At 41.9% G+C, this 21,710-nt stretch overlaps 1 protein-coding gene across 1 annotated transcript in view; it reads left to right on the top strand.

The window, feature by feature from the left end:
* The window catches only part of LOC138503894 (mucin-5B-like), a 1,431,798-nt gene extending 1,410,399 nt beyond the window's left edge, over nt 1-21,399 (top strand). The window contains exon 35 of the mRNA XM_069623965.1: nt 19,415-21,399. Coding sequence (XP_069480066.1) covers nt 19,415-19,571 — 157 coding nt within the window. The 3' untranslated portion in view covers nt 19,572-21,399. The remainder of the gene's footprint in view (nt 1-19,414) is intronic.
* The last annotated feature ends 311 nt before the right edge of the window (nt 21,400-21,710 follow it).

The following is a 21,710-nucleotide window of genomic DNA, read 5'->3' as shown; positions in this document are numbered from 1 at the left end:
CACTATTCCTGAGTTTAGGGATAGGTTCATCAGTAGCCGGAAGTAAGATGTGTAAGGAAGGCATGGTATCAATAAGTAGACACAGACACAGTGGATACACGTTTTGAAAACCTGTATTTGGTATTTTGGTTGGGTTGGTAGAATTCCTAACAGGCCCTAATTCTAGAATGGGAGTAAAATGGACCATAAAACAAATAGCAAAACAATTGCAAGACAGTCAAGATCATTACCTTGCCCTCCTTCTAAAAATGACAAATGTGTTAAGGGAATGTAAAAGGAAAATAGTGTCTCAAAAGAATAGCTTAAGTAACAACTCCCCTCCCTTCCCCACGTTCAGCGCCACAGGGTATTTAGAGGTTCTTAAAAAGGATAGGTGGATGGCACAGTTCTACCAGTCTTGCACACTCTGATTTACTGGTACAATTCAACTGTGCAGGCTTGGGCTTCAAGCTTTTGGTAGTCCAATCACTTCCTTAGGCTTCCTCCTCCTTGTTATTAGTACACAGTTCTACTTTTGTCCTTTTCCTTTCCCATAGTTCACCACAGGCTTCTTTCCGCCAGGCTCGACCCTGACTCTCTTTTCACATTCACTATCTAAATTTATCACAGTTCTTCACAGGATTCCCTCGGCCGGGCTGGACTCTGTCTATTCACCTTTTCACTTTCTCACATAGTTTCTTCTGCACAGGTTTCACTCTTCTGGGTTTGAGCCTGTCTTTCTCTCCGTGGGGGTTCCCTTGTCCACGTTTTGTCTTGGTGTCTTTTCACTGTCGAAGACTTTCAAAACTGCAAAGATTTTATGTAGACCACTGCATGACCACATTGCCCTTTCTTTACACAATTCTACAATCCAAAATCTTTCTCATCTGGTAACACCAATGTCTCTTGGTAGTTTTAGTTTCTTATCCTCTTAATTTTGCCCTCTTGGCCTCTTTCAAAATTCATATATTTTGCCCTCTTGGCATATTCAGAGTTCACATACTCTGCTTTTCACATATTCAACTTTCTTTCGGGATTGCAGTTACTTTCTTGCCTTTGATTCCCATTGCTATAGGAACATTCTTGGCTGGTGAAATGTCGGAGGCGGCTGCAACGCTGGAATGCAGACTGACATTCCTTGGACCTATTAGTGGGTAATTTATTCTAACCTTCTAGGCTGCTGGGACCGGTCGTCGACGGGCCAGCCACCGGTTGCCTGCTCTCCTGTTGCGGTCGCAGAGTTTGCAGCGTTTTCGCCATACTGCCGCCAGGGAGAGCAGACTTCGAGTCTGCGGGCTGCTTTCTTACCATTATCAAGCCCTTAGGCATATACCTGTGCCCTCTATGGTCATTGCATCTGACGGCTTGCGGCTGATGGCTGAAGGGGGGTAAGCCTTTATCAGGTATTCTTTGCGTTACCAAGTGATACACGTGTTGTGCCTTTGTTATTGTGACCAGTGGCCGCTGCTTCTGCACACCTAACGTTCATGATGTCTGACCCTTCCCCAATCAAGCCCACAAACCCAGGGACTCAGGCCCAATATGTTCTGAGGTCATCTAAACAGGGTGCTGTGAATTCAAAGGCTGTGGAAATGTCACTGGTGCCCACTAAAACCACATATCCGAAGTACTTGTTTTTAGCTTGCGTAGGAGGTATAGACTCCACACCAAGCTAACGGATCTGCCTTTTGACTTTAGCAAGGTCCCTGTACAGGCTACAGCTGTGTTGCCGAGGGCATTTACTACTGACTTCCACTTGGTGCAACCCCTTGATCTGGGATGCTCCACTGATAGGGCAATGGTCTTTGTGTTTGGGGCCTCCTCTCCTGTCACCGAAAGCTGCTATGTTTCCCTGATGTCTTCTGCTATTGGAATAAACCTTCCGGATACAGATAGCTCTATTATCAATCAGGACCTTACTCCATCGTGTGGCTCTTATCCTGAGCAATATTACTCATTTGAGCCATGGAAGCTTTTTCAAGCCGAAATCACTTCTGAACTTAACAATTGTACCAACCCTAATGACTTTATGACTTGGATGAAACATGTACAGAAATATGTTAAGAGTCATCATTTGTTCAAAACTGGGAAACTCTGTCTTTTCGATCCCCAGACATCTTTAGTAGTACATGTGGTTCCTAACAAAGTGGATAGTTTCTGTCAAACTGATCTGTCTCTTGAGAATTCTTACATGCAGGGACAAGTTACATTGGGTCGGTCCGTATGCTTGAAATGTTCTGAAACCCAGTTAGTGAAGTCTGCTTTTGCTTTGAATGTTTCTGCCTTGACTGCTACTCCTAGGATTGACTTTTCACAACCTGTCAACACTGTTTCCCCAGCTCCCATTAGAATAGCAAAGTCGTACCTGGCCGGTATGATTTGGGCAGTGGATAATGTTCCCAAATCAGCCAACCTACAGAGTTTACGTTCAAGAAAGTCCCACATGCCTATCCCTAACGATGGCCTAGTCAGAGACCTGGTCACTGACCATAGGAACTTTATTATTACTAATGTTGATGTACCCTGTGAGTGAGAACCAAGGGAAGCCTTATGAAATAAAGTACTGGCATGGCTTCACGTAAGAACGGGCCCTGGTGTAGTCAGAAGCTCTGTTCTGAAGGTTTTACTTAGAGTAAAAATGTATGACTGGTGTACCTTGAAGAACAGTCATTGTGTTGTGGTAGGCTGTGGAACCAGTAACCTTCCGGGGTCTTTAAGTTTGTGTAAGTATCTGTCAATGGGACCTTCAAATTAAAGACTCATAGTGTGAGTCTCAGTCTCTTTTATATGTCCTCTTTTTTATAGACCACCTGCTGATGTTTTCTGTTGCTTATATGTATTTTGTGTCTATTTATTCTGTTCATGTTGTTTTATGTCTGTTTTTGTGTAGAACTCGAAGGTCTGTGGGCATGCTTTACAAGAATTTGAAATAAAAAAATAAATACATAAATAAATATATACTTCAACTATATACTTCAACTTAGAACATTTCACAGAGACTTTCGAATGTGCGATTTCACCTCTCAGGACCACTCGGTTGCTTTGTATCCTTTCTTTTTACAATTCAGCAATTCAGCAATTGTCCTTTCGATTACGTGTTTTACTAGCACACTTGCAGTCTTCAATTTCTGGGCTACAGTTACTTTTGCTTTTAACACAAACCAGGCTTTTGTTGCCATTGATAACTCACTGCTCATGTTAATTGTCCTTTTTTCATCACCTTCTTTCATGAAGCAGTCAAGGCATTTACCAGCGCCTCCTTGTCTCGCCCCCAACATCGCCATATACCCAGGAGGTTAGAAGCCCTCTTCCCAGCACCTTGAAGTTTCCTTTCTTCCGCTCACTCGATTTGAATCTTGGAACGCTTATGGCTTCCCGAAAGTGTGGAATCCTTGCCTGGCTCTCTCTCGTTCTTTGCAACTGCCCATCATCCCCCTGGCCTTCCAGCTTCCATAGCCTGGTTTGCATCAGCCCCAGAAGAGCTGTTCCTTCTCGTACCCAGCCTCGCTCAGAGTGCACGCCACCTTTTATCCTGACAGGGAGTGTTAACAAGTGGCAGGTGTGTACAGTTAGGATTACGTGCCTGACTCTGCCTGGCCTCATTACAGGGACAGTGCCTTTGCAAGTCAGTAGAGGTAATCTCATTGGCCTCATTTCTCATCTTCATCGGCTCAGTAGTGTTGTCAATGTAAAATGGGGAGGAATTATGGGATTGTAGTTTCCCATAAAATAATCAAGGTTGGGTTAGATGGGTTGTGGAAAAAGGGGGATACTATGTTTCACCATACTTCCCGAGGACCCCATACCGAGGGGATCCTCCCTCGCTGGTCCACCCCCAGGGTCGGGATCCAAAAGCAATGGCCTTTCCTTGGCCACTTGAGTACGGAATCCCCAGGGACTCGGTTGTTAACCACCCTCTGGTTTTTCACAGATGTTAGGGAGCTTTGGTTGAGGATTTATTTGTTGATTCCTGTGGGGAATGGGTTGCTTGGGGATCCAGTGAGGTTGGTGTCATTTATTAGTGTGGAGAAAACGTCTTCATCTCTGGTTTCAAATCGGTCAAGTGTTGCTGCGGCTGGTGACACACTGGTTGTAGGTGGTTATGTGGTTGTACTTGTGTTAACAGGTGTGTGGCTTGCTTCAAGGTTATGTTGGATTGTTCATATTTTTGTTCTTAGGTAGTTGTTGATGTTTTTACATAGTGAATGTGATGGAATGACTTCTTTGTTGCAAGATGTAGGGTTTTTATTTCTTTACGATTTTGAAGAGTTTTTTTATGGGTTTTTTGACAATTAGATTCATGTGGTGTAGTATGTTTTGTTTTACTTTAAGGACTGCTGATTTGTATATTCTGAGTTGTCACTGAGAACCATCTTGCTGTATTTGTTTTTCCAATGGCTTTTAAAGGCTTTGCTGGTGCCAATTGGTCTAGGGCCTCAGTGATCCAGGCATCTTTTTTTTTACTGTTTAGTCAGGGGTCATTCGGTTCAGCCCGGCAATGTTTGATTTGGTTGATTGCAACAGTTCCGTTAAGGATTCCAGGTCAAGACTCTTCCAGTGTCTTTTGTTGGTAGCGTGCAGTATTTTGTTGGCAGGAAGTATGCAAGTAGGAAGTTTGACGGAGAATGGTATCAGGTGGTAATCACTCCATATCATTAGTACCAGTGTAGTGGTGGTAGAGAGTCCATGTCTGAAGAAGATTGTGTCCAATATGTATCCAGCATTCTAGGTGGATCCGTTCACTATTTTCTTAAAGTGGAGTGTTTCCAGAAGGGTGCTGATTGGGTTTGCTGTGCTTTTGTTCTTTCTTTGAGACCAGATGTTGAAATCTCCCAGGATGATTAAGGTGGGAAGGTTGGCGATGGCGTCAGTGAGCCTCGTTGCAAAGCTCGGGTTGTAGGAAGGCGGTCTGTAGATGAAAAGGAACACTAGGTTGGCTTGGTTGTTGGGATTGATCTTGATGAGGAGAGATTTCTAGTCTTCTATGTCTGTTGAGGGGAGTCGCATGGTGCAGAAGTGGCCTTTTGCGCCATTGCCATTCTGCCTCCTCTTTGTTTTTCTCTGTTGCCATGTATTAGTTTGAAATGATCTGGTATGGCTTTGTGGGCGATTGTCTTGTAGTTGTCTGATAGCCTAACTTTTCATGAGTCCTATCCGGGGGGGTGTTAGTTGGCTTTTAATTTTTTGGGATTCTCTCTTGGGTGAGGCTGTTTGCTGATATTGTCGTCGGGTGCTCAGCCTCTTCTTTGAGGAGTTTAATTAGGTTGGCGGAAGGGTTTATTAATTCTGGTTAATCATTGTGAGTTGAGTAGCTAGGTGTTGAGTTGTTTTCTGAAGGTGAGGTGGTCTTCTGTTGTTCCTATCTCATTTGGGATTGAGTTGGCAATTAGACGTGAGGATGTGGTTCCCCCAAATTTCCTTTTTTTATTGTTTTGTTTTGATTTGGACATCATCACTTCATTTTAGGTTTCTTCCTGTTGCTAGCGGTTGATCGTGGCCGGGAGGAATGCGGCTCCTTGTCTATGCAGTGATTTGTGGGTGATGCAGAGGACTTTGAAGTTAAAGAGTTTTTTATTGGGAGACAGTGGTGGTTTGTTTGTTCATACCTGGGGGCTTTTTTCCAGTCTTTGGTTATGTACGGGGTGCGGGTGGTTATGGATTTAAGTTTGCCCCTGATTCATATTGGGGTTTTACCAAAGGTGTTTTACGAGTTGCTATGTTCTGTGTTCTGAGATGTCTGCTTTGGTGTCCTGTTGGGGTCCAGGTTTGTTTGTGTTCTTGCTTGTGGGTTATTTGTCGATTGTTTTCCTTTGAATAGGAGTCATGGGTGGAGAGGTGTTGTACGATGTAGTCTGTGTTTGCTCTTTTCTTAGTCCGTATCCTTAGTATGTTTAGTGGTGTCCCAAAAGTGTTTCTGGGTGTTGTGATTTCTGGTGGGTAGTTTCTGTTCTGTTGGGGTGTGGTTTCCTTCCTGTTTCTTTTTTCCTTTCTTGTTTCTTTGTCTTTCTTGTATCACGGCATGTTGGGGGTCAGTGTTTATAGTTTTGGGTTGGGTTTTCAATGTATTCCAGGTGTTTGTGCCCTCCTGGATGTCTTTTTTGGGGGGAAGAAGAGATGGGACCTTCTGCTCTGGTGTATAGTGGTATCAACCTTGCTTTATAATTATAATTCATTATTTACAACGTGCTTAATACCGAAGAGGTTTCTAAGCATGGACCTGGGATTCAAACCTGTGTTGCTCTGCGTCGTCTTGCTTCCAAGATGAGTGCATTGCCACTGAGGTATACTACCCGAGCCATGGTTGATGGTGATAGGCTCCATTTTGGGTTCGGGTTGAAATGTGTTCTCATGCATTTTCAGGGAGGGTGCTCTCTTGGATTGGTTCTGTTAAGGTGGGCCCAAAATTCCCTGGTATGCCAGTGTTACTCGAGTTAATCCAAAACAGGACTCAGGAATGAAAGAGACAAAGTGCAAGGCAAAAACCAGCTTTATTATCATCCAAAATATGGCTGGACAGCATACAAGCATGAAAATCTCAAAGCTCTCTTCGAGCAAAAAGAAAACATCTTTTTAAGTACCTTGAACATGTCATACATCGTGTCATAACACCATCACAATGTTACAAAATCTAAGGGTATTGAGAACTGGTTAATAGGTATGGTTACATAAAGATCCAATAGGGGCTTAAACAGTTGATTGAGTTAGAACTATCTGATGGCTCCATCTGAGACCATATCTATTTTGATAAAGGTAAAATTACAACATTTCTACGCTGAGGGATTGGTTGGCATATACTTCGATGGGCGGCATGACACTACAGATTTTGATTGGTTGGCTTTGTACTAACCAATCTTGAAATAAAGAAATTGGGAACTCCCTTTTTTGATAATGGGGGGTCAAGTCTGTGCAATTAGGGAGAATTTGTCAATGTACAGAGACAAAAAATATTGACTACCCCTCTCTATGGTCCCTTCATGGGCATCTGGCAGGTAAATCGTACAGCTACTTTTTTATTTAGTGTAGTGTACCTCTCTTAACACATACACCTTTTTTTCCACTCATATATTTTTGTTTATTTCCTTCAATCTTTTAAAAAACATAGAAAAACATTGGATCACTTTATAACATGCGCACAGGTCATGCAAAAAACATTTGGCCATATTCATCGGAATATGTTGCCAAAAGTACATCAATAATGATTTCTTATAAACAAACAAATATTTTTAAGTACTTTTTCCTTTTGTATAAAACCTGTTAGGGGTATCTAAAATGATTAACATTGCATTCATCGCAAGACATTATTATGTATTGCCTGAGAGATTAGGAAACAGATTGGTGTTTCCTGACTGGTCGACATATGTTTTGGCCTCTATGTTGTGTACTGCACCATCTCGAGTGCTGTCAATCAGTTCAATGTTTGCGCCATCTTCAGGACATAATGATTTGTTCATTGAAATCAATCCACAACCCCATTTGGTAGATCTTCTGATCTTATGTCCACGTTTTAGAATTTGGGACGTCTGAGAAAAAGACCTTGCATAATATTGGTCTTGCTTCAGGGGCTTTATAGGCTACTTATTGGGGGTCCAGATGATTAATTCAAAATGGATTCCGCCCTTAAAGGTCGCGTCCCCTAACTAACCTGCAACCCTACCACAGGTCTCAACAAGATATTCATTTCGTATTACACGGTTTACATCTTAGACACAGCGTTCAAACTACTATTCTGCTGGCCTACCTTTCTTGCCATATTTCCAGTTTTGGCAACCCAGGACCGACTAAGAAGTCCAAACTCACCCACATAATGGTGTGCCCCCACGGGAACCTCCTAAGGCTGCATTGACCTCTCTCTCCACCTGGAGTTTCCGACTAGGATTTCGCCCTTAAACATTTCTCCTTATGAATGTTCTATAGTGATTCCCAAGAGCATAAACATGTTGAGTTCCTTCTGCTATGGATTGTCACAGAGCGAACAAAGACTTTATGATTGTCAATAAGTTTAAGAATATGTATACAATGAATGAAATGCATTGATATACTGAAAATTGTTAATCTGTTATACAAATAATTAATTGTTTGTGACATTGGGCCTCATTACGAGTCCGGCGGTAACCGAGGTGGTAAAACCACCTGTTTACCGCCGGACTCGTATTACCATTCCGCCTCTGTGACTCCCGGAAATACCAGGGCATTACGACCCTGGTGTCCCGGGAATTCCGGAGGCGGAATTCTGTAAATCCCCATCCCCATTCCCATTCCCATTGAGTCCCATAGGACTCAATGGGAATGGGGAAGTGGAAACACCGGCACCATCTCGTGATGATGCTGATGTTTCCACGTCCGCCTGCAGGCGGGCGGTGTTAAACCTGCCAGGTCAGAGTTGGCAGGAACATCACCTCCCGCCTGCAGGAGTCGGGATCGGGCGGTCCGGAATTAACAGTGGCAGCGGGTTTACCGCCACTGTTATTTCCGGACCGCCATTGTCCTATGACTTTTGTTTTTTTAGACACACTGTTTGTATCACCTAGCCTTTGTATTTAATCCTGTTTTTAAGCATTGTTCATCCCCTATTAAAATTCTGTTGATTTTGTACGCTAGTGTATCATATTGGTTCAGTGGGCTCATGCTCCCTGTTACCTCAAACTCAATCTTCTCTATAATATATTGTCTATCCACCGCGGGTCTAGATTGAGTTTACACTACCTACCTGTGATAGTGTAGTGTTAACCGGGATTCCTCTGTGATCCCTTATAGAACAGTGGCACCCCTCCTATGGGGCAGAAATCAAATAGTAATTTCTGAATGCTGCAACATTTAAAATGATTTCAGGAATTGACACAGTAGCAGAACCCCTTTGCACGGCAGGATTTACACAGTGGCAGGAATCAACAGCAGCTGAGCCTTCAGGCACAGCAAGATTTAAAGTAATCACAATGTGTAAATTCTGAGTGCAGCAAGACTTAAAACAATGGCTGGGGTAAATACAGTAGCAAGACCCCTGAGCACCGCAAGATTGAAACAGTGGCAGGAATCAATACAGTAGCAAGACCTCTGAGCACAGCAAGATTGAAACAGTGGCAGGAATCAATACAGCAGTAGGACCTAGGAGGGTAGCAAGATTTAAACAGTGGCAGGAATCAACAGCAGCTACACATCTGGATGCAGCCAGATTTAAACATTTGCAGGAGTCAACAGTAGCAGGATTTAAGAATGGCAACTCCTCCATGTGGTAGGGAATCAACAGTAGTAAAACCTCTGGGTGCAGCAAGATTTAAACAGTGGCAGGAATCAACACAGTGACAACACCTCTGAGCCTCAAAAGATTTAAACGGTATCAGGAATCAACATTAGCTAAACCTTTGAGTGCAGTAAGATTTAAAGCAATCACAATATGTAGCTTCTGAATGCAGAATGATTAAAGACAATGGGCCTTATTACGAGGTTGGAGGTAGCCGGTAATCCCTTACCGCCCACCTCGTAATGGGGCCCAATGGCAGGAATCAACAGCAGCTAAACCACTGGCTGCAGCAAGATTTAAACTGTTGCAAGAATTAACACAGTAGCAATGTTCTGAGCACAACACGATTTAAACACTGGCAGGAATCAATATCGTAGAAAAAACTCTGAGCACAGCAAGATTTAAGCAGTTTTAGGAATCAATACAGTAGCAACATCTCTAGGAGGAGCAAGATTTAAACTGTGGCACGAGTCCAAAGTAGCATGATTTAAGACTGTGGCAGCTTTCCTATGTGGTAGGGAATCAACAGTACCAAAACCTGTGGATGCAGCAAGAATCAACCAGTGGCTGGAATCAACAGTAGCAAAACCTCTGAGCAGAGCCAGATTTAAAACAGTGGCATGAATCAACACAGTATTGGAACCTCCAAGTGCACCAAGATTTAATCAGTGGCAGGAGTCAACAGAAACAATATTTATGACTGAGGCAGCTCTCCTGTGTGACAGGAGTCAGCAGTAGCTAGACCTCTGCATGCAGCGAGATTAGTCAATGGCAGGAATCAACAGTAGTTAAACCTCCAAGTGCAGTAACATTCAACAAGATGGCAACTTCAAGGCACAGTAGAATTTGTACAAAAGAGGTAAACTAAGGAGAACAGCAAAGTTCTCAATACAATGGTAGAGACAGGTGGTAGTAATGCAATAGTGGCAGGGTTTTGGGGGCCGAGTGTTGACTGAGCTTCCAGCTCTTACCACCTGGTTGTAGAAGTAAAATGTGTTGCACAGCGTCCAGCGCAGACAGGTGCAAACAGGCAATATGTATGACAAACACAGCTTGACAAATGATTTTTAATTCAAGCTTCTTGTCCGCCAGGTATCCATCCATTACGGTCTCTGTAGTTCCAGCAGACCTAACTGTGTAGTGGGGTGTTTGGAACTTGTGCTTCCTAAAAAGATCAGGAACGATGGGACACAGGAGAATGCCATGGTGAAAGGGAGAAGACAGCAGTTTAGAGCTGGGCTTGGGCGCTTGAGGCACCCTCCTCTACCTCTTTGGCGTGCAATTTCACATAGCAAATGTTGTCCCCCAGTCTCCATTCTCTGATCAGCCTCATCTGCCAAACCTAAACATAGGACTATCTCACAGCCCATGCTTCATACATTTAGCACAGCTCTTGGGACTTTCTATAGAACAAAAGAGTAGCGCTCTCTGGAATATAGAGGAACACTCTTACCCAATCACAGGGATCATCATTCATTCAACCATCACAACTCTGGATGCAGGTCCACCTCAGTGAGAAACACTCTTAACCAGAAAAGAGCCCAAAGTCCATCAATATTGTTAAGCTCTGGAGATGTTCTATTGAGTAAAAGAAAAGTGGCCCATAATGGGATACAGAGAAACACTCATACTCATACCATCCAAATGACGGTATTAAATCCGAACATAGCTCATAAATGGTATGAAAACATGGGAGGACAGTGGCAAAACATGAAATATTATTGTTTCTCAAATGAAAGAGGTGATATTTCATTGATGTATGTAGATATATTTTCACTAACAATAGGATGGGTGGATGCTTACAGTCCTTTAATACTTGACTAGATTTAGAATATTGCATATGCGGCCAAGAGAAAGAGAAAGAATGGAGCAATGAAAGACAGTTGGCTTATGCCAATGGTCAATAAATAAATCATACACATGTCATTACTGTTAACAAGTTATTTTCTGCATGACATCCATGCCCTTTAATTTCTCTTATGTATTTCTTTGTCTCTAAGCAAAAGCCATTAGCCACGTCAGTGTTTACTAATCCTGTACTACTCAAGATCCCATTTAGCAGTCTGCATAGGTTTATCTTCCAGCTTTACAGGTTTTCTGTTCCTTAATACTAACTTAAAGCTTGTGCTTGAAGAGGCATGTCTGCTGAAGCTGAACCTTCTAACATCGACAAGTTGATATGGTATGCATCATTTTTGAAGATTGTTCCTTTCTGAGATTTGAGTATTAAGGATTGTAGGTTGTGTACTTGTGTTTTAGGGGTGCCGACTGTCATGGGGTGTTGTTGCCTATAGAGCTGAGACACATATATGAGGATTAAAACAATAAGAACACCTTCTTATCAGTCGACGATTCGAAATGCGTTCTTTGTTTTGCGAATTCCTGCAGCATATCGCTTATCATGCTGTTATCTTCAATGTGTCTAGCTGAGAGTCTTTTCTTCACTAGCCTCAGCAGACCCTATTAAAATAACCTGCGGTGTACCCCAGGGTTCCTGCGTCTCCCCCACCCTCTACAACATTTTTACCAAGCCCTTATTTGACAAGTTGGACAGATTGGGTGTTACATACACTAACTACGCAGATGACACCCAGAACCTCATACCCCTTTCGTGAAACTTCGATTCAGATAAGACCGTGGTAAACAAAATATACCTCATCATTCAGGCATGGATGGCCACGCATGGCCTATGCCTGAATAATGATAAAACCGAAATTCTGCTGCTCGGTTCCAACGCCAATCTAAAAAAACTCAGCTGCAACTATGAGGCATTCAACATCGATGGCAACACTATCACAGTCGCCAAAACAATAAAAACCCTAGGCTTTCACCTCGACTCAGCCTTGTCACTAAAAAAACAAGTAACCTCACTAGCATCCTCTACCACCTACACATGCAAGTTAATCAGGGCAAGTAGAGCATTCCTCTCCCAAGCTAGCTGCATCATCATCGCCAATGTCCTTATACTATCCAGACTTGACTATTGTAATGCCATGTACCTAGGAGCCAACAAATGCATAACCGACAAACTTCAAACATTGCAAAACAACGCACTCCGAACAGCTCTTAACCTACCCTCCAAGGAACACATCTCCAACAAAAGAAGAGAACACAAAAGGCTCAAAATCTGTGACCGCATTTCACTCAAAACAGCATCACTCACTTTCAAATGCTTAAACAATGCAGCACCCCTCTACCTCGCAGCCAGAATAGTAAAAAGAACTTCCACCCGCCCCACCAGAATGATGAACTCTCACTGCCTTCAGGTACCCAAATTCAGACAGAAAAAAAAGGGCGGCAGTAGCTTCCCGGTCATGGCTGCTCAACATTGGAATGCTCTACCACTCAACATCAGAACAGACCAATCCTACTATAGCTTTAGGCGAAACACTCTCTCCTGGCTACAATCCAATGACCCCCTTGACTGAACCATGCCAACCTGACTGTATATATGTACATTCCTTAATTGACCCACTGTAATATAATTAACCGTATATATATATATATATATACATATATATATATATATATATATATATTACATGGACGCGTTATGGTTAAGTTGGTGTTTCCATAGGAAGAGCATTTTTTGGGTGGCTTATAACTTCGCTCCCTCTGGACGAAAGTATATGGCCCACTCTGAATGTATTAGCAAAGTTTGGAGAGGTTTGGTCCAGTGGGGGCAAAGTTATAGGGGGGTCCCAAAACTTTTGTTTTTTCCCATAGACAAAATAGGAAAAAAACTTTGCGCACGCTTACAGCCCAAACCGCTGGACGGATTTACACTAAATTTGCGGCAGGAGTGGGGGCTTTGTCCCGAAAGCGTGCTTTTGCAAATTTGGTGTAAATCCGTCCAGTAGTTTTTTTTAAAATAACCAAAATGTCAGGCAAACAATTAGTGATATCTCTGTTCGCTACGCGGACGGACTTCCTGGTTCGCTCCGTGGACAGTGCTCTGATTGGCCGAGCGGCTTGCGTGATGTCCGTAGACAGGCGACGTGTTCGTTGATTGGACGGTGTGGTGCATGAAGCGCGTCAGATTTTCTGTGGCGCCTGCCATCTTGCATTCATGGACGACCACGGACAGCGCAGTGAAACTTGGATTAAAAATTGTATTTAGTGGAGTGTGTTGGTGTGTAAGAGTGTTTGGGGAGGAGTCTGAGATAGGTTCAATGTTCTGTTTTTTTTATGTGCTTGACACTTTTGTTGTGTTCGATTTGTCTGCGGACAACACGGCTGTTCTGAAATGTTCTATATAAACTAAATGGTGGGGTGTTCTGAGGACGGAGTATGTGTCCGTTTTGTTAGCAAGCAAGCTAAAATTGAGCTAAGAACACTCGCGGTGTCCTTAAATGTTCGTACATAAACAAAATGGGGGTGTCCTGAGGACTCTGTCCGTATTGTACTCTGGCAAGTTGAATGTGTTCTAAGAACACTAGCGGTGTCCTGAAATGCTCTGATTACTTACCGGTAATCTTCATTACTCCTAGTCCTACTCTTCCTCGTCACAGTACTGACGACCCTCCTCACCCTCCCTGCGGGGAAGGTCCCATGCTCCGGCTTGGTAATATTAAACTGAGTGATGTGGATGTGGGGGAGGAGTTATAGGAATTTAAAGAAATAGAAGAAGGTCCTGTGTCGGAGGCAGGGGCCTCATGAAGTAAGTACTGGGACGAGGAAGAGTGGACGTGGAGGTAATGTTTGCAATTAAACAAAATGGGGGTGGTCTGAGAACGCTGTTCGTATTGTTCGTTGTCCGGTTGAAAGTGTTCTAAGAACCCTCCTTATGTCGTTGACATTACAATTTCCTATGGCCCTTACCCAACATTTTTTCCACTAAACAAACGATAAATCAGGCTGCTGTGGCCGACATTATGTGATAATCCTATCACTTGCCCCATCAACCTGCTTTTGCGACACTAAATCATATCTCCCACCCCTAAATCTGACATTATCAAAGCATTCATATTCCCCGTCTCTCTCCGTGACGTTACAGGGTGCGTAGCCAAACGCTCCCAGTCGTCTCCAGTCCTACGCGACTTTACACAGAATCCGGAAAACAACACAGATCATCTCACAACACAGCGCGCCACAATTCGGAATATGAAACTGTGATTTAAAAGCAAACAGCAAGATTGTACATTTCGTAAAGTACTTTTATTTGACATCAAATGTTTAGAGAATATTCAGCGATTTGCATTTGTCTTTGCTGTCGATCCACAAAAGTTCATCTTGAGTCACGCGCTGTTCCTTTGCGGTACACAGGGTGTTGGTTTATGATAAAAGAAGCACTATGGTCGCACTGATAATCGGAAGGCTGTTGCAACAACGAGGCATTAGACCACCATAATGGTTGGTATGTTGCTTCTAGCCGCTAGTACCGCGTAAGGGCATATTGGTACTTGGCGATTGTCCCATAAGATGGTGAGGGTCATGAAGTTGTTTAGAAGTAGCTGCACCTGGCAGTTGAAGAATCCGTCGGCTGGGGTCTGAAAATCGTGGCATTGACAGTAGGGAAGGATGTACCTGTTTTAAAAACATAAATTAGTCTCACGAGCCGATCTTCATTAAAAATATTCATTTTATTTATTAGGGCGTTTCAAAACATAAATTAGTCTCACGAGCCGATCTTCATTAAAAATATTCATTTTATTTATTAGGGCGTGAAACTATTTGCAGTAGTAGTGCAACGGAGTATGTTAACTTATTCCCACTAACCCACCCTCTCTCCTCTGACTTTTTCAGAGCCGTCTGAGCGCCAGGGGACCACTTTGGCGGTGATAGTGCGCGGTACAAAGCAATATGCCACATTGAACGAACAAGTACAACTTAACCGGGTTTAACGCCAGGCTATTGTTATTATATTATATTATATGTTATTATATTCCGGTATAAAATAATCTAAAGGGTTACTTACATTATATTGGCATTTGCCATTGTCTACGCATAATGCAGTCCCTAAATACGACTCCGTCTGTGCCAACGATCTTTCTCATAGTGATATAATATATAAAAGCGGTTTAGTTTCAGAAGTGTCATCCTTATCGTCTCTTACGTTTTTGCACCCCTCCTTCAAAAGAAGTCTTTTGGCACGATCCCGGTCTGTCAAGGTCAAAAAAACAATAGAACCTTATAGTGCGAGTCGTGGGGCACTCCAGCCCGTGAGCAAAAAATGGAAGCAGCTGACCTTCACTGTGAACAAGCATAAATTCTTACTTTGCAACATTCTGTGTAAAGCCATCCCTGAGAAATTGCTTTTTACACTCCATCTTTATATATTGTCTGTGTGCTAATGAAAAAAGTTTGTTAAAGGGAGTTTATGGTTAAGTTGCGCTACTAAAAACGTATGAAATTCAGCAAAAAACTTTAACGGGACGTTATGGTTAAGTTGCGCTACTAAAAACCTATGAAATTCAGTAAAAAAACGTTGTTAACGGGACGTTATGGTTAAGTTGTGCTACTAAAAACCTATGAAATTCAGTAAAAAAATGTGTTAACGGGACGTTATGGTTAAGTTGCGCAACTAAAAACCTATGAAATTCAGTGAAAAAACTTTGTTGAAGGGACGTTATGGTTCCAAGTAAAACCGAAAAACCCCTGAAATTCGCCAGTTATGGTAAGCTAAGCAACCATAACTCGCGCCACCACTGTGCACAAACTGGGCTTAAGGTCGTAACACATACCAATCGTTTGTGTGTTTCTCTAGCGCTGTTTCCCTGTCAGTATTGGCTGCTCTCTCAAGGTTGTTTTTTTACCGATTTGGTCAGGTATCCTCTATCTAAAAATCTCTTCTTCAGATGTTCAGCATGTGTGGCAAAATCACTCCTCTCACCACAGTTTCTACGTATTCTGAGGAATTCACTGCAGGGAAGATTGTGCTTTAGGCCAGCCGGATGGTAGCTCGTAAAATGTAATAACCCATTCCAGTCCGAAGGTTTTCTGTATAGGGATGTGGCATATCCTTCAGTGCTCATGTTTATTTTCAGATCTAGGAAGCTCGACACAATGCTGATGGGCCTCATTTGTGAATTGTAGGTGTACATCACATGCATTGAGCCATTTGAAAAAAAGATTCAGATCTGTCTCGCTGCCAGGCCATATACAGAAAATGTTGTCAATGTAGCGCTTCCATGTCTGGCACTATGTAATTAGCATGTGGGTTGTAAATGGAGAAAATGCACAGCATTTCGAAATGTGCCATATACAAATTGGCCACATCAGGAGCAAACATTGACCCCACGCTCACCCTTTTCTTCTACATGTAAAATTGCTTTTGGTACAGAAAGAACATTGTAGTAATAGCCAATGTGGCACATTCCACAATGAAAGCACTGGGTGGTTTGATTGGTCCACTCTGCATCTCCAAGATGAGAGTCAAAATTTCCAGACATTCCATTTGTGGAAGGAAGGAGTACAACGACTCCAAGTCTAGGGTAATCAGAATATAAGTTCTGTCCCTTGGAATGGTGGTATGAATGTTGATGATATTGGTAGAATCTTTCACATAATAGAGCATATCATCAAAAAAGGGTTTCAGAATAAATTCTGTGTATACAGGCAGGGGCTCCAGTCAATGGCAACAACTATTGGTCTTCCCGGTGGTTGCCTCATATTTTTGTGTACTTTAGGAAGAATATAGAAGGCAGGGATTTTTGGATGTTCTTTCTTTAGGAAGTGCTTATCCTCATCACAGATCCATTCTAGCCTTGTCGCATGGGTAATAAGTCTGTCTATTTCTTCCCGTATCCACCTGGTGAGGTTTTTGGGTAGTCTTACAAATGAGGAGGTGTCTGAGAACAAACGTTTACATTCTACTTCATATTCAGTGGTTTAAAGTAGGAAAATGCCTCGGCCTTTGTCAGCAGGTTTGATGGTGATATTATCATTATTGCATAATGTTGTTAGACTCAGGCATTCTTCCCTGTTAAGGTTATCTCAATGATGATTTTGTTTGCTTTTCACGTCCAGAGATTGCCTAATGACTATGTATTCACAGGCTGTTATCTCTGCAGGGAAGGTGTGATTGGGGGGAATAAACTTTCACTTCATTTTCAGGCCTCTCGTATTATCCTCAGTGTTCATGGATGGAACCGCCCCCTGTCGCTTTTTTCGGGAGGTAGGTTTCGAAAAATGTTTTCAATCTTATATTGCAAAAGAACATCCAGAGCTCTATCTCGCAAAAAAAGGGATATGATCTTGCTACTTGTACGAAAGATAAGCCCTTCTGGAGGAGGTGCATTTCAGTCCTGGAGTGGCTACACAGGTATATGGTAGCCAAGTTATCATCTACTAGTTTTGATACCACTGGCATGTTCTCATCCACTGATCTTATTGTGGTGGCCGCTGTCTGTATCGCCCCCCCCCCCCCCCCCTTTATCCTCCTCTGTAAAGAACCTGTTGTCCTGGAGCATTGGGTACACTTCTGCTCCCTCCTGCAGGCGTTGTTGTTTCTTGCTCGTTGTCACTTGATGGGCTGATGTTTCAGTGATTCTGGTTTTGTTCTGTGTAGGACCCATCTCTAAGGAAGGGATATGTATACTTCTCTTCAATGTTTGTATTTTTCTATTTTAGCTCAGCTGTCTGAATTTGTTGATTTCCTCGTCTAGGAGGGGCTCCAACCATGTTTTAGCTCACTGCACCCTTCAAGTGTATAAGGGGCACCCTTGCACTGCCGCATGTGTTGAGAGGGCCTCAGCTTGTATTGAAGTGGTGGCTCTCCAGCTTCAACACAGATGTAAGGACCCAGGAAGTGGGAGGTGTTCAAATGACACCACCACTTGTGTCTGTGTAAGTGCTTGTCTGAATGAGAGTGTATTGCGTATGTTGTCGCATATGAGAGTGCATGTGTATGAGAGTGTATGTTGTAGAGTATTTGTGCCTGTATGTGAATGAGAGCATGAACATGCAATCTGTATGTTGTAATGAATGGGTGCGCATGTGAATGTGTGCATGAGAGTGTACTCTATATATTGTAAAATATGAGTGCATGAGAAATTGAGCTTAAATTGTTTATGTTGTAGCTTATAAATTCACACATGTCAATGAAAGAAAATGTGTGTTGTGTGAATGTTCCTGAATGGGGAAGAGAACTTCTCATTGGGGAAGCTTGGGTGCATGGTTATTATGGAAAGACATGATGAGTTTTTTTTAGATATTTTTTTAAACAGGGAACCTGGCCTATATTGATGCAGCCAGTAAGGATACTTTTTACTGCCATTTACATTTTACTGGCATTATCGGTAAATCAACATGATGCATGTTCATAAGTGAAGATACCAGCATAAATTGTTGCAGCCAGTATGGACATGTTTTCTTATAGTAGCATGGCATTTTGATTGGCATTATGGACAAAGCTATCAAGATGAGTGTTCTTATGTGGGGATAAAGTGTTGGATTACTGCAGCTATAATAGACATGCTGTCTTACAGTGGCATAGAATTTGTATTGCACTATTTGCAAAGCCAACATGATGACTGTTCTTAAATGGCACACTGGCCTACATTGGTACAGTCAGTATGGACATGTTTTCTAACAGTTATTTTCTAACACCAGAATATGGGCATACATTAGCGCAGCCAGCATGGACATATGTTTCTTACAGTGGAATTGCACTTTTTCTAGAATTATGGGCAAAGCCAACATGAGAGTTCTTATGTGGGTAGACTGGCATACATTGATACAGACAGCATGGACATGTCTGTGCACAGCAAGCACAGCATTTGTTTTTATGCAGGCATATTTTGTGGGCAAAGGCCTCATGAAAATGCAATGGAAATCAATGCTGCGCACTAATGGTGACCTGGCATCTATTGGATCTTTTCTTATATTACGCTACAATACTGATTTAAACTGTGTTGCTGTATGTCCAATTGTTCACATAAAGTGTGGTGTTTAACCCATCATTTCAAAATGTTTATCCCCCTGCCTCTTGGTTGATTGTGGCTTGATTGCTACAGTAAGCCACTCACTTACAATAATAGGATATATTGCTGAATTTGAATAAAACAATGTACCAGCTGCTACTGCCATATGAAAAGGAAGATACTTCATCCATTACGTGTGCTCACTCAGATCATTTTAAGCATAGCTTTTGTTTCTGCTGTCTGAGTTGTGGTTATACAGGGAACATTGTTACATAAAATCATTGTCCAATGGTAAAATTAACACATTGCTTTTCAATTATTCTTTTGACTATAGATATCCTCTGGAAGCATTTAACATGCTACTCAAATGTAACTGCTGCAAGATGATTCAGTACACCACGGCAGTGGCAAAGCTACAATTTAAGGGTGGGGATAATTTTGACTACACTTACTTCAATGCAGAAAAATGCGGTTGCCGTTTGTGCCAGTGATGGAAAAAGTTCAACTGTAAAGACAAAGTGGACTGTGAGATGGAAACCAAATTGTATCTACAATGACGTGAAATATAAGAAAAAATGAAAATGTTTTATAATCCTAGAACTTCCTATTGCTGCTCTGTTGATGTCCATGTGCTTTTTTCGTGGATTAGCTCTTATTTTAAAGCTTTGCAAACATGAAATGTTTCTTCACTACTCATGCAACTTCTTTCGAAAAATCAATTGCTACTTGAAGTCATCCTGATGCTGGTGTAAATGAAAGCAAGTGAAATCCTCATGTAGCCAGCATAGCCAGCTCCTGCGTCTGGCGTTAAGAAAGTGTCAAAAAGAAAGTCTCAGTGTCCAATTGAAATCCTTCCAAACAAAAGCATTCCACATAAATGTCGAATGCAATTCAGATGATGTAAGCATGATACAGAACACTTTTCCTGGAAGATGGAAAAATCGAACAGAATCTCGGAAAGAGGTTGGATAAGAAACTGGAACTCAGCTGCTTCTGAAATCTTCTCACACATTCTCTGGTGTTATTTATGCATGATAGATATATTTCTACCTACCCTATACCTACCCTATACCAATTATCCCCAGCATAGGCCAACCTTTCTCATTATCCTGCCCATTTTAACCTTCTTTTCGCATGCTGTATGGCTGCGTCCGAACTTCATTCTCGGACATCTTACAATGATACAAGCTCAGTACCCTCTAGACACCTTTTGCATCTCCCCTACTTCTGTCACACTTTTATCTTTAATGTATATCTTTCTGATTCTCTTACTTCTTCTCATCAAATTCACCTTCCAATAACCTCTTGAAGAAAACGTTCTATTGTTCTTAAACTATGCTCATGTACTTTCATTCTATACACACTCGCCTTCTTCATCCCTACTTCCTACGCTTCTCTGTACACATCGAATTCCGTTGAATCGCAATCTACAATGTCTTATATCTTTTGTCAGATTACAGAGGATCTTCAGGATGATTTGTTTCTCTACTATTGATCAGCTTACTCTAGACATCAGTCTTTCTTCCTTTTGGATTTCTGGTACGGCTCATGAGCTGTAAATGTTACGTTGTACTAAGAGAGAGTAAATTTGAACATTTGAACAGATACAATTTTTATAAGAGAAACATAATTTAAATATCAGATGATGGTCATAAGGTTCAACCTTGAGGACTTTTGTGAAAGGTTGAATTTGCCTATGCTTTTCAGAGCTATGACTGCAATAACAATATGGAGACAATTGTAATTGGTTATTTATAACACGCTTAATACCCAGAGGTTTACAAGCGCGTCCCCAATAATCGAACCCCTGTTGCTCTGTGTCATCTTGCTTCCAGGGTAACCGCACTGCCCCTGAGCTATCATCCCGAGACAAAGGAAGTGAGCCACAATCAGTGTGGCTATGATGGATGTATAACCCTAATGTACTCATAAATCTAAACATAAAGGCCACGTACTGTGCATTTTGTTTGAAGGTAATGTTCATCTTGGCCCAAGGAAAATAATTGATTAAGGATCTTTAAATGGCTGCCGCATAAATATGTAATATGTTAAGATCTGGTCTGACTGGTTATTCAATAAATATGTTTTAAGTGTTTTGCTTGCAGGGAAACATGTAAGACATGGATGCGCTTAGACAATACTTTGTCAGATAGAGATGCCTTGAGAGAGAGAATTCATCATTTCAACTGTGATAGAAGGCTATACACAGGGATGACTTGGGATTCTAACCTAGAGATGTTTCTGCACTTTGTTTTGCATTCCTGTAATGTCACATCAAGATGCTTTGTAATGATTAATAAACAGTAGAAGATAACAGTGTTTCTGATTGTGTTTGTCCATCATTTGAAACATATATCATGCATTCCTCCTTTCATCCCACAGCGCTTATTTTTTAAATGGACGGTTGATTTTGTGTCCATTCGGCAGAAGAAGACCTGAGTTCAAAAAATGTTGTCTAAGACTCCTACTTACCCTTGCAAAATGGCTTCAAGTTGAGAATCACCCCAATATGATTGCACAAAGTGGAAAAAGTAGATCCTGTTAATATATTCTGGGTTTAATCTATGCTATTTCAATAATGAGGCAATGTTTGCACATAAAAGAAATTATAAAAAGAAGGGAGGAAAAGA

Source organism: Ambystoma mexicanum, chromosome 11 (assembly GCF_040938575.1).
Source record: "Ambystoma mexicanum isolate Mex_15411 chromosome 11, UKY_AmexF1_1, whole genome shotgun sequence".
NCBI classification, from domain to species: domain Eukaryota; kingdom Metazoa; phylum Chordata; class Amphibia; order Caudata; family Ambystomatidae; genus Ambystoma; species Ambystoma mexicanum.
The sequence above is the reverse complement of the archived record's forward strand: the minus strand, read 5'-3'. Positions and strand labels throughout refer to the sequence as shown.